This window comes from Stegastes partitus, unplaced genomic scaffold (assembly GCF_000690725.1).
Source record: "Stegastes partitus isolate 25-593 unplaced genomic scaffold, Stegastes_partitus-1.0.2 Scaffold1734, whole genome shotgun sequence".
Classification (NCBI taxonomy): Eukaryota; Metazoa; Chordata; class Actinopteri; family Pomacentridae; genus Stegastes; species Stegastes partitus.
In genome coordinates, this window is record NW_007579465.1 from 121,670 (window position 1) to 133,230 (window position 11,561).

The 11,561-nt window shown below is 41.5% G+C and overlaps 2 protein-coding genes across 5 annotated transcripts; one reads left to right on the forward strand and one right to left on the reverse strand.

Annotated features, from left to right (window-relative positions):
• The first annotated feature begins 1,998 nt into the window (after nucleotides 1–1,998).
• cbx8b (chromobox homolog 8b) lies at nucleotides 1,999–5,322 on the forward strand. Its single transcript, XM_008301935.1, has 5 exons — nucleotides 1,999–2,182; nucleotides 2,306–2,349; nucleotides 2,538–2,603; nucleotides 2,778–2,844; nucleotides 3,689–5,322. The coding sequence occupies exons 1-5, from the start codon at nucleotides 2,114–2,116 to the stop codon at nucleotides 4,547–4,549; spliced, it is 1,107 nt and encodes a 368-aa protein (XP_008300157.1). The 5' UTR covers nucleotides 1,999–2,113; the 3' UTR covers nucleotides 4,550–5,322.
• Nucleotides 5,323–6,518: 1,196 nt separating this feature from the next.
• On the reverse strand, nucleotides 6,519–10,248 carry cunh17orf67 (chromosome unknown C17orf67 homolog). Of its 4 annotated transcripts, none has more exons than XM_008301938.1 (4): nucleotides 10,159–10,248; nucleotides 8,884–8,984; nucleotides 7,611–7,738; nucleotides 6,519–6,793 (listed from the first exon to the last, which is right to left on the reverse strand). In XM_008301938.1, the coding sequence occupies exons 1-3, from the start codon at nucleotides 10,211–10,213 to the stop codon at nucleotides 7,622–7,624; spliced, it is 273 nt and encodes a 90-aa protein (XP_008300160.1). In that variant the 5' UTR covers nucleotides 10,214–10,248; the 3' UTR covers nucleotides 6,519–6,793; nucleotides 7,611–7,621. The 4 variants fall into 4 exon arrangements, with proteins under 4 accessions (XP_008300160.1, XP_008300162.1, XP_008300158.1 ...); XM_008301940.1 differs by having other exon boundaries at nucleotides 6,519–6,788; nucleotides 7,604–7,738; XM_008301936.1 differs by having other exon boundaries at nucleotides 7,604–7,738.
• Between the last annotated feature and the right edge of the window lie 1,313 nt (nucleotides 10,249–11,561).

Below are 11,561 nucleotides of genomic sequence, written 5' to 3' on the forward strand. Positions count from 1 at the left end.
AGACGGAGTAATTGTGTTTTTAAGTTCAAAACAAAACTGTTCACTGAGTTTTGACTGACTGAGATGAAATCACGCTTCGTCCTTTTAACCAAATTCAGAAAATATGAGTTAAAATTATACAACTGAATGATTTATTAAGTTTTGCTTTAGTGTGAAAGGACAACTAAGATCGACGTGTTTTTTTTGTTGTGTCTAATTTATAGTCAGTCTGTTGTTCCAGATTAATCGGGGAAATAAATGTCCCTAAAATATTGCACTTGGATTGAATTTCATTGTTTTTGCATTATTTTATGTTGCTCTAATTGGCCTTTGCATGTCTTTACTAGCAGGTATTTACACTGTATGTATTATTTTATTTATTTATGCAGTGCTTACTGTAATTATTGCATCCATAATTCATGCTTTGGCCTGATGATGAGCGTGGGAGAACTGGTTGATTAAAGCAATGTGCTTGTTAATATAATCTGTCAATTACTGGGAATTAATTCTTCCTGACTGTTCAAAATTCAGTTTTCAGTAATAAATCCAATATATTATTATTAATACTGTTAGTACTATTATTATTATTATTATTATTATTATGGTGATTACAGGGATTCTTGTTAAATAAAATGTTCTAATTGCTGCCTATTGTTTATTTTTCTTTTAAGTCACTGCACCCTAAAAAAAAAACCCAAATCCATTCAAATGTATTTATTCTGTTTTATTTTGTTGTTTCTCAGCGAGTAAAACAAACCTGTCTGTCTGCTCAGTGAGACGCCACTGACTTAAATAAATATATAAATTAAAAAAAACAAAATAATAAAAACAAAAGGATAAGGATTTATTTTAGTATTATTATTATTTTACCAATACCTTTAAATTCAGTCTGGTTGTGAAAAGAACAACAGGCCTTTATTTTATTTGATGTTTTTATTTTATTTTTTCTGTCTCTCTTGTTGCGTTGCTCCTGCATGAAAAACACACACAGGGCCTCTAACAGAATCCAATACAATTTATTTTAGGTATTTTTGCGCAACTTTTCGGTTTAATATTCACATTATAAAGCAAATGTTTTGGCACCAAAGCTGTGAGCAAATGGTTTATTAATCACCGTGTTTTCACGTGTTTTATTGTTCAGATGAACCGGAGTTGGAGCTGACAGAACACAGGTAGAAAAAGCCTCCAGAACGGGTTCCTGTTCTGGATCCATTCGTGCATCAGACGAAGGTTTCCTGCTTATTTGTGGATCATGGCAACAGCGGCAGAAATCAGATGAAGTGTAATTTATTTTTAGCTGCAGGCGCACTTGGTTGTGTCTGTGCAAAATGCACGACAGGTGTGTGATTTAAACACAGTTTATATTTTAAGCATATTGTGAACTACAAAGCGGCAGCACAGCTAATACAGGAAACAATTAGATCAAACATGTCCTTCAGAATTTAACCGACCAGGTTCGTTTAGGGTGAAATAATATGATGATGCATTTTTGCATGGAGACAAAACAGTGCGTTCATCTTCTGGGCTTAGCCTGACACATCGAGGACAAACAAGCATTTGTAACGATGTAAACAAACCGTCACATATTTTATTTTTATGCATTAAAGCGAGTTTAGCGCATCAAGCTGATAAAAACGTCGCTAGACGGACTCAAGGAAAAAAAAATCTCACGTTTCCGGCGCTGACGCACAAATTAAGCAGCTTTGTTTCTATTTTAGTTGCTTTATTTATTTCACTACAACACGTGTATTTTTGTACATCTCGTCTAACTTGCGCGAAATGATTCACAGCGCGGGGAAGCAAAAAGAAAAAAAAAAACGCCACCATTTTCTCGCCCCCCCCGCCGAAAGAATTCACTCAGGCGCATGCTCCGCCCCTCACTTAGCAACCCGAGCACGTAGCAAGCTCGGCCAATCGCAGCCATTCTTCGAGGTTCCACCGACTGCCGTTCCCTAGCAACGACGTCAGAAGACGAAAAAAAAAAAAAGAGAAAACCACTGCGCTGACGTCCATTCTGTTCGGGAGTATTATGGTCTGTCGGGAATTCAGAGTGGCTGCGACTGGAGAAAAATATCTGCCCTGCTAGCGTTAGCGTCCACCGAGCTAACGGTGGGTAGGTAGCGCCGGAGTAAACATGGAGCTGTCCGCCGTCGGGGAGAGGGTGTTCGCCGCCGAGTCTATCATCAAACGCAGGATAAGGAAGGTAAGCTCCGGCTGTGTTTTCCTCCTTCCCGGGGCGCTGAATTGTAACGCGCCGCCACCGCACTCTGAATACCACTGTTGCCCCGCAAGCTAACGGGAGTTGTTTGTTTCTGATGGCACGCAGGGTCGGATTGAATACCTCGTGAAATGGAAGGGCTGGTCTCCCAAGTAAGTCCCTCTACATTGTGTCTCCTGCATATTTTTTTTCTGGTGTCTGTACAGTCTCGGCTGTCGTTAGCTTCGGCGCAGCTAGCGAGGATTAAAACTGCACGATGGAGATTGGTTGTAGCTCGCATGCTAACGCTACGCCGAGTGTCAGCTTCCTCAATCTAAACTCTGCGCTTTTCTACCCGCAGATACAGCACTTGGGAGCCGGAGGAGAATATTTTGGACTCCCGCTTGTTTGCCGCTTTTGAGCAGAGGTAAGATGTCTGGCCTGTTTTTTTTTTTTCTTTCTTTTTCTTTTTTTTTTTTCGTGGGCAGAGCCAGTGAATTCGTCCAATAACTACACGGTGTCCTCGGTGCACTTTGCTCCCGTGACACTCAAAATGGGTGTCCGTTTGCTTTATTTTTTAATATTTTTTTATTTTCCTCAGGGAGCGTGAAAGGGAGCTGTACGGGCCCAAAAAGAGAGGACCAAAACCCAAGACGTTCCTGCTGAAGGTAAACGTTAGCAGCAGCTATTCGCTCATCGCATGCTTCTGGCTAATAACGCGACACGTGAAATTCCTGTGCGTGCTTTTTGCATTGCTTCACTGTGTGCTTTCTGGTTGTACTTGCAGAGTAATTACTAAATGTGCAAGCATCTTTTAATGATGCCAATTATGCATATTTTTAAAACAGTGGGTGTGCATGCAGCCTGCTCGTCATGTCGAAACGCTTAAAGAGGCTCTGAACAGCTGCCAGTCTCGTTAATAAGCTGCTGCTTTGCTCAGTTTTTGTTAATAAATGCATCATTAAATGAAGATCAACAAAATGCCACAGTGTCGTGTGGATGTAATCGGTTGAGGAAAGCATGCTGGCCTGATGCTTCATCTTTTCAGGACAGTGAACCGTGAAAAATTGCTTAATGACCGACAGTTTGTCTTGAACGAAATACCAGGATCTCCGTTGACAGGGCTGTTGTTAGAAATGGGTTACTGGAAGTTCACCAGTAAATCCTGTGACAGTAGCATGTGTGTGTAACTCCATTCATTTAAAAATGTTAGGTGCTTTAAGTGTGACAGCAGTGCCATATGTTAGATATGAGCTGAAGCCTCTTCATGACACCCAGGAAGAAAAGCAGATGTTTAAATAAAATGAAATAAAAAATCTGTAATAAATGGAATTATTAACTCCTGGTTTAATGCGTGTTGGCTCACTGTCACAATGCCTGTCTTAAAAAAGGCCTGTTGAGTTGTTGAAGAAAGTTTAAAAAAAAAATAAAATAAATAGCATGGACCTCTTGTCAGGATGTTTGTTCATTTATCCTCATATTTTTCCTCTCATTTCCCCCATTTCCTATCAGGCTCAAGCTAAAGTTAAAGCCAAGTCCTATGAGTTCAGAAGTGAGGCAGTCAGAGGGATGCACATCACCTACCCAACCCCAGAGCCGGTGGTCACCCCGAGGGCCAGAGAGGGCCTGAGAGCCGTCGTCCCCACCATCTTCCCACCGAGCACCGTCAACCGTGGAGAGAGCGTTCGCATCCGGCAGCCAGAACTGAGCAGCCGTGAGCACCAGCAGCCTTCGCTTCAGCAAACCACTTCAGACGGACTCATCCACATGCCCAAAAAGAGAGGCCCCAAGCCCAAGCCCCGCTTCAAGGACGGCAGCTTGGGCCCCGCCATCTCCGAGCCCCACAAGAGGAGAGTGGAGGAGCAGATGGGCCACGGCCCTCACAAGCTATCTAAGCTCCAGGGGGGCGAAGACATGCGTCTGGTGAAACTGGCCCACAGACACCCAGAGAACCACGGTCACAGCCACAAGCACCACCATCACCACCACCACCATCATCACCACCACCACACGCACAGCCGGGGACTCTCCGGTGGCAGCGCCTACAAACAGCTCTACTCACATCCCCACAGGACAGACATGGACTCACACAGGACTAAGGACAGCTCCGGCTACCTGGCACCGGCACACTTCAAGCACCACTCCTCCAAAATGAGCCTGAGCCGCCCCGTTGAACTGCCACAGATGGAAAAGCCTTACTTTTTGGACAGGCCGTCCCCGACCCGGCTCGACGACGACTTGGATGAAGTGACGTGGAGGCCGTCTATCGGCAACGTGGAAAAGGTCCTGGTGACGGACGTGACCACCAACTTCCTGACCGTCACCATCAAGGAGAGCAGCACTTCAAAAGGCTTCTTCAAAGACAAGAGATGATCGATTCCGTTGCGCTGCGCCTCGTCGTCTTCTTTGCAGCAGAATTACACTAAAGTTTATAGGACAGTGTGATTGTTACGCAAAGCAATTTTTGTATGTGATGTATAAAAGCAAATTACATAATGTGCATATGTGTATATATTATAAAGTTGGACATCTATTTAATGTATTGACCAAATCAAATGAAGTCCATTTCACATCATGCATCGGTTAACATGAGTTGCATGTTTCCTTTGCAGCCGGTTGCTACTTTCTGTACAGAGCTTGTGAATTTTACTATTTTGCAATTATAACTAACTAGAATGTATTTTTTTCACCTCTTATCTTCCAACCTGAGCTCAGGCAGGTAAATTGTGAGAAGCGAGGAAAAACCTAGATATAAAATTCACTCTGTGGATTGAATATTTCTCGATCATTTGATGCGATTAGACTGACAAGTCCTGTTCAGTTCAACAGGGCAAATATTTAAAAATCTACTGAAGCACTTTGAATTCAAAAGTATTAAAAAAAAAGAAAATAAAGATGAGGCCGAATCTGTCTCAGAGTTTTGTAATGTCTAACATTTCTAATTATGAACTAAATTAAAACATTCAGAACACACACTCTCAGAGTTCTCCCCAAGGTGCATATTAACTCCGTTTTCCATTAACATATAGTCTATTTTACATTTTCATAGAAAAACGTTCATGAAGCTTTTGATGTAACAAGATAAAAGAGTTGGTGTCAAACTGCTTTTTAGAGGCTTTTCAATAAATCATTTGAATTTTCTCATATCGTTGTGTTTTCTTGTCAGTTTTTATTGCAGCAGCTTCGGCCTCGACGCACAAACGAGATTCTGGATTCATCCGCGCGTTCAGGCCGCCTGAGTGAACCTATTTCCTTATTCATATTATATATACAGTAATACCTGCATTTTCTTTTCTAGTTAATGGATAAACTATTGGGAAAACGCAGGTTTTTTTTGTGCTAAACTAAATAAAGAATGATTTCTGCTCTAATTCCTGCAGACGCTGAAGGCCTCAGGCACAAACCCAGTGTGTCTGATCCAAGCTGCTGCAGGCCACGTTTAGTTTTTTATTGTGCGCTCAGAGTTTTGCTTGCTGAAAATTGTCCCTCTTTTTTTCTGTTTTAGTAAATGTGCTGTGAACATGTACATTTTAAATTCCTCCTCTCCACGCTGCTCCGTCCACGGCTGCAGGCCACGTTACGCTCCGTCACAATAAAAATGAACCACAAAACGCAGCTGGTTCTTCTGACAGGCCCCGACTGCTGTATTCCCCCACATTTATTATATATGGTTTTTATAAATTTTCTGTTTCTTCAGAAGAAGCTCCATTTCTATCCATAAATGTCATTATTGATGTAATCATGATCTCTGTGTGACGGTTCCAAAATGGGCTTTCGAAACATTTTTTCCCCACTTCTTCTTTTCGAATGCGTTTAGATGTGCGTTAATATCGTGTTTATTGTGTAAATACAGGCCTGCTTTGTTCTTCCTGTGGAGCTCGTTTACCGCCCGTTACACACCACCTGTCTGCGGGTGTGATATCAGCGCCAAAGACGGACATGTGCGCATTTTACGCGCGGAGGTGTTCCCCATGACGCGGAATGAAATTGTTACCGTCCTTTAATTTAACTCATTTATTTATTTTTTAAATCTTCGATAAAATACCTTTGTGGAAAAAATTAGCCACATTTAGGAGCGAAAATGAGGTAAAATTTCAAGAATTTTTTAAAATGTATTTTTTATTTTTTTGTGGCCTTGCAGAAATAATCGTCATCTTCTGGAAACGGTTTGAGGCGCTGAAGTCGCTCTGTGACTAAAACCAGAACACCACGTGTACGGTGGGCAAGGAGAAGAAGGTTAATGTCTGCAGCCTCCAGACTTCCTCGTATATTTATTCTCACTAATAATAATAATAATAATAATAATAATAATAATAATAATAATAACAATAATAACGCAGTTGTTGTAGGCATCCATGATTTATTTATTTTTGGTTGTATTCACTGTTTACAATTTTCACTCTGATGATACACAACTAAGAAAATACATGAAGAAACTACTGAGAACAGCAAACTACAAGATAATACAGTAAATATGCAGTACATGTCTTCACATTATCATTTTATTGCAGAAAAAAGAAACAGAGATGAAGGAAAGAGTTTATATATTTTCTTTCTTTCTTTTTCTTTTCTTTTTGTCACTGTTGAGTCCATGTTGAGTCACTCGTGGTTCCTTTTCTGCACAGAGAAAGAAAAACACACATAATATCATATAAAGTCAAAGGTGATGTGTAAATAAAACATGTTAGAATCAGTGGAAGCAGACAAAATGTGTGCGATCACTGGAGATTTATCAGAGGAGTATTTAAAAATGTAGATTGTAAAGAGTGAATATATATTTTCTTAAACTAATTGACTTATTTATAATATTCAGGTTATCAGCATCTTTTCAAACTCCTGTTTTATGACAATAAACCTCCATCAAAGCTCATTTTTCTTCTATAAAACTTTACTTTTTCTGTAGAGACAGACTGTGTGGTGAGAAGGAAATCAGCGTTGGCTCCTCAGTAACATGGAGAGCTGATGTGGTTCTGTTCAAAACGGACCCAAATGATTTAAATTAGCGCACCGTGAACTCTGAAACACAGATTTAGTTTGAGTTTAATGTGAAAACTGATAATTGCACGCTGTGAAACTGACTCTGAAGTCGGGTTCTGAGGTTTCCTGTTCTGTCTGAGAGTCTTGACAATATCACAAAAAAACAGGAAGAGAAATATCACAAGAGAAAATACCAACACAGATGCATTCAGTTTGCCAGACAGATGAACGAGTTCAGGCTTTGTAAGGAGAGCTACTTGTCTGAGATGTGCCACCAGGTCTGGGTTGACAGGAAGCCTGTCCCTGCAAATGTTTGTTTCAGTGTGAAAAAAAAAATCCCTGTGTTGCCTGTAGAATCTGACTTAAGCACAAGCTGCCAGTTGTGTTGCTGTGTGGGCGGGTGATGCTGCATTTGTTTGAGGTTTAACATGTGACAGTGGAGTCTCTTACTGGGGACCTTTGCCATCTTCAGACCGGGTATCCGTAGTTCCTGTCGCAGCGCGGGGGGCAGTGAGGGTTCAGCCAGTTCTCCAGGTTGGTCTCCTGGGCCCTCTGATCCAGAGCCTGCAGGTGGAGCATGTGCTCCTGGAATACAACAACACAAGAAGGCTGATAAAGGAAGTTTGCCACCCACATTTGTACACTCGAAACCCAGTGCTGGGTGTTTGTTTGGGGAGGGGGACCATCGAGTCAGAATAAAACTGTGCTGACTCAGCTCTGTCCAACACAACGCAAAGCAGAATTACAGAGATGAGTGAGACAAAAAGACAGAGGAACATGCCACGACTTGTGCAGGGATTAATTCAGAGCATTACAACGCTGACTTCATAGGGGCTGCTGTTTTCATTACGTTTTCCTCAAGTCAGAACAGAAACAGATGAAACTATGTAAATGCAGATGTGTCATTTCTTGCTCTGTTAAATTCGAAAGTCATTCTACAAAGACAGGGTCTGGACTTAAGGGAAAACTTGGGGCTGGATAGTTTCTAACAAGGCAGCGACGGCGGGTCTAGAATGACACCGTTTATTGTAAATGTGCTCAGCTAAAATCCCCCCTCCCCATTGCACAGCTACTAGAACACATTTCTGATTAAGAAACTGGTTCAAACTATTCTTAAAATTTGGAAAAGTGTTGTTTGTTTTTTCATGTCTTTTAACCCTTCATGGACTTAATATTGATTTTAACTGTGCATGTCCACAATACCCAGCACCTGAGAAGTTAATAACTTTGAATTACATCAGAAAAAGAGATTAAAAATATGATCAAACTTTTTATTTTTTTAAATGTTCTTATATACAATTCAGTAAATCTTTTGAGCACAGATTCCCAACACTGTAACGCTTCATTTAAAGCATGCACTTAAAGGCAGATTATATATAATATCATGAGAATATATGGTTTATAAAACACTGTTAGATGCATACATAAGACCTTCTTGGATATTTGATGATGTATTTGAAAGAAGTCTCCTCATAAGGTCTCCTTAAATAGAAAAGTACAGTGATATATCATAGTGGCTTCATGTATAATTATATGTTTTGAATGTACTTAAAAACTGCTTTAAACCCCAAATGCATGTGTAAAAGCAATTATTGGATGAGTTTTATGTCTGATGTGTGCTTGCAGCTACAATTAAATGTAAGTTTATCGCTTTCCCACTGCTGATAAACGATATGAAGGTCAGTTCAATCTGCAGCTTTTATAATGTTTCTGTACACTGTGGAGCTCACCCTCATCGGCTCGTCGGGGTATCCGGCCTTCATTGGTCGCTCCTGCCTCTTACTGCGGAGCAGCTGCTTAGCAAAGCTCTCCTTGATGATGGGGTTTGCATCTGCAGGGGAGACAGAGATAAGACTGCAAACGTCCGCTCCTCATGTAGGATTTTGTTTTTGCTTTGCAGGTTTGTTTTTCTGCCTATTCTTAGTCTGTGAGTTTAACCTCTGCCTCAGTTATTTCGATTTTACTCTGAGCACAACAGCTGTTTGCTTGGCAGCTGGGTATTGGCTAATCAGATTCCTCTCCCTGAAAGCTGCGTTCAGACCCATGAATAAACCTCCTCACCACAATCTGCTGCTGGTGAGCTGCGGCTGACCTGATCTGTTTTGCCAGAGTCCATGTGAGGTTGTTTATTCCCCCCAAACGCCAGCTCCCCCCCTCTCCCCCTGAGGGAGCAGCTCGCCCACTCTGCAGAGTGAGGGCTCTCTGTCTCTGCCTCCCAGCCCCGGTCCGGACCGAGGGGCAGGGGTGTTTTGGTGGAAGGTAACAAAGTGCCCATTCATCCTGCTGGCTCCCCGGGGAGTCGAGGCCGTGCAGCACGTGACCCCAGCAGGCAGCCTCTTTCCTCCTCTGCTACCAGAGGGAGCTGCTGTGAAAGTGAACCAGCTCTGTCAACACAACAGGCCTGAGCTGCTGCTGCTGCTGCTGCTGCTGCTGCTGTCTGGGCCTTGACAGCAACGTGGCAAAACACCAGAGCTTCTCCAGCTGTTTCATTAAGAAAGACTGAAAAATAAGCCATCCAAGTAGTATGTGCTGAACTGGCCTAAAGCAAACAAAAATAAATCAACTGCACAGGAAATTTCAGTTGCTATTCAGACAGCTGATATTAAATACAAATCAAATGAAAACACAATAAAAAAATGCAATAAAACAATACAAACAATCGTCGCTCAACCCCAACATCGTGTCATAAATGAAGGACTCAAAAACACAGGGACCGAAGAACTGAGAAGAACATCAACACACACACAGTTGCTGTTAAATGTGCAAAATCTGAAATGCAGTAAAAGAAGTATTGGGACACTTTTTAAAGATTTGCAACTTCAAGAAAAGAAAAGTGCAGCCAGATAATGTAAAGCTACTCCAGATGAGCTCATCTATTGTGACATGCATTATCCTTCATTGTCTAAAACTTGCAAAACTGCTGCAAAAACAATGTGCACAGCGTTAAAAGGGCGTCGAAGTCCCCCCGTACTTCACCACGACATGCTGCAGGTAAAGTGTCCTACCTGTGTAAACGGTCAGCAGGACCAGGAAAAGCAAAAACGCCACCAGCTTCTTCATCTTCTTCACCTTTTTTCTCTCTGAGCTGTCGGTGCTCTGAGGTCCTGACCAGAGTTCAGAGGGGGTGAAGGGGAACATTCTCCTCCTCTTCCTCCTCCTCCTCCTCCTGCACGTCATCCACAAACTGGCCCAAACCTGCTCACGTTACTGAGGAGGTAATTCAAATAAACTGGCAGTGCTTCTTTTAATGCACATGGAATTAGTACAGATTCATCTGATACCTCTGAAGGTGAAAACTTACCAAGAGCACCTATAATTTACGGCCTGTTAAATTAAGCTGCAGGTTGGAATCTGCCCACTAGATGGAGGTGCAGCTTCTTTCTGGGACTATTTCACATTTGCAAATGAAAAATAATGTCAGTCTGTGTCTCATAAATTTTACTGCAGCTGCCTTCTTTTCTTACTGCTTTTGTCAACCTCGGTTGCACAGTTTAGCCAGACGACACAATAAATGAAACACATTTAGACTGTAAAGAAATTAGTTTGAAGGATTCATCTCCCCCTGAGGTTGCATTAATAAAACATTCACAAAACTTTTCACAGTCCTATAGGTTGGACCTCGATGCATTAATTTGACTTTTTCTTGACTTTCCACCCGAATAACAGGAGTTCAACAGAACTACTGAGTCAGTTTGTGTCATGCCAGATGTGTTGCTGCACTACGCTGCTGCCTGCTGGCCACACACCAAATTCTCCTGCTCTCAGAGGAAGTTGGTGAAATGTCGACCAAGGGCTGTATTTTTAGTAGGAGATATGAATACATCTATGTGTGCACAGTTACGGGAACTGTCTGGGACCCCAGCAGCACCCTAACCTGTTAAATCTCAAAATTATGAAAATATTTAGCATCATATATGCAAATGTAACCATATTCTCTACATTAAATGCTAATTTGCAAGTGTTAGCATCGGTAAACAGTATCTCCCCCAACTTTCGAAATGTTCGCATCAACATTTACAACATGTGAGTTTACGTGTACAGCAGCAACTAAACTGTCTTCAAAAGGCCAAATTAGAAATATACTGAGCAAAATAGGTTACATGAGAAATATAGAGGAACTAAACATTTTTTTGAGCCTCGATCCGTTCATGTAAAAAGAATAACAGCATGTAAATATCAGAAGACTCATGTGGTTGAGACAGCTGACTGACAGATTACGTTTTACTGAGAGGAAAACAAATACGTACATTAAAAATTAGTGCTTTTTGGCCATTTGTAAAGAATTTCACACTCCAGTCAGCAAAAGACACACAAGCTAGGAGATGTATCATAATGTTGCTTCAGGTTATCATCTTTTACATCCAGTTTCATCTGGTTTAACATCATTAGGGTCCGAGCACCCAAAAGG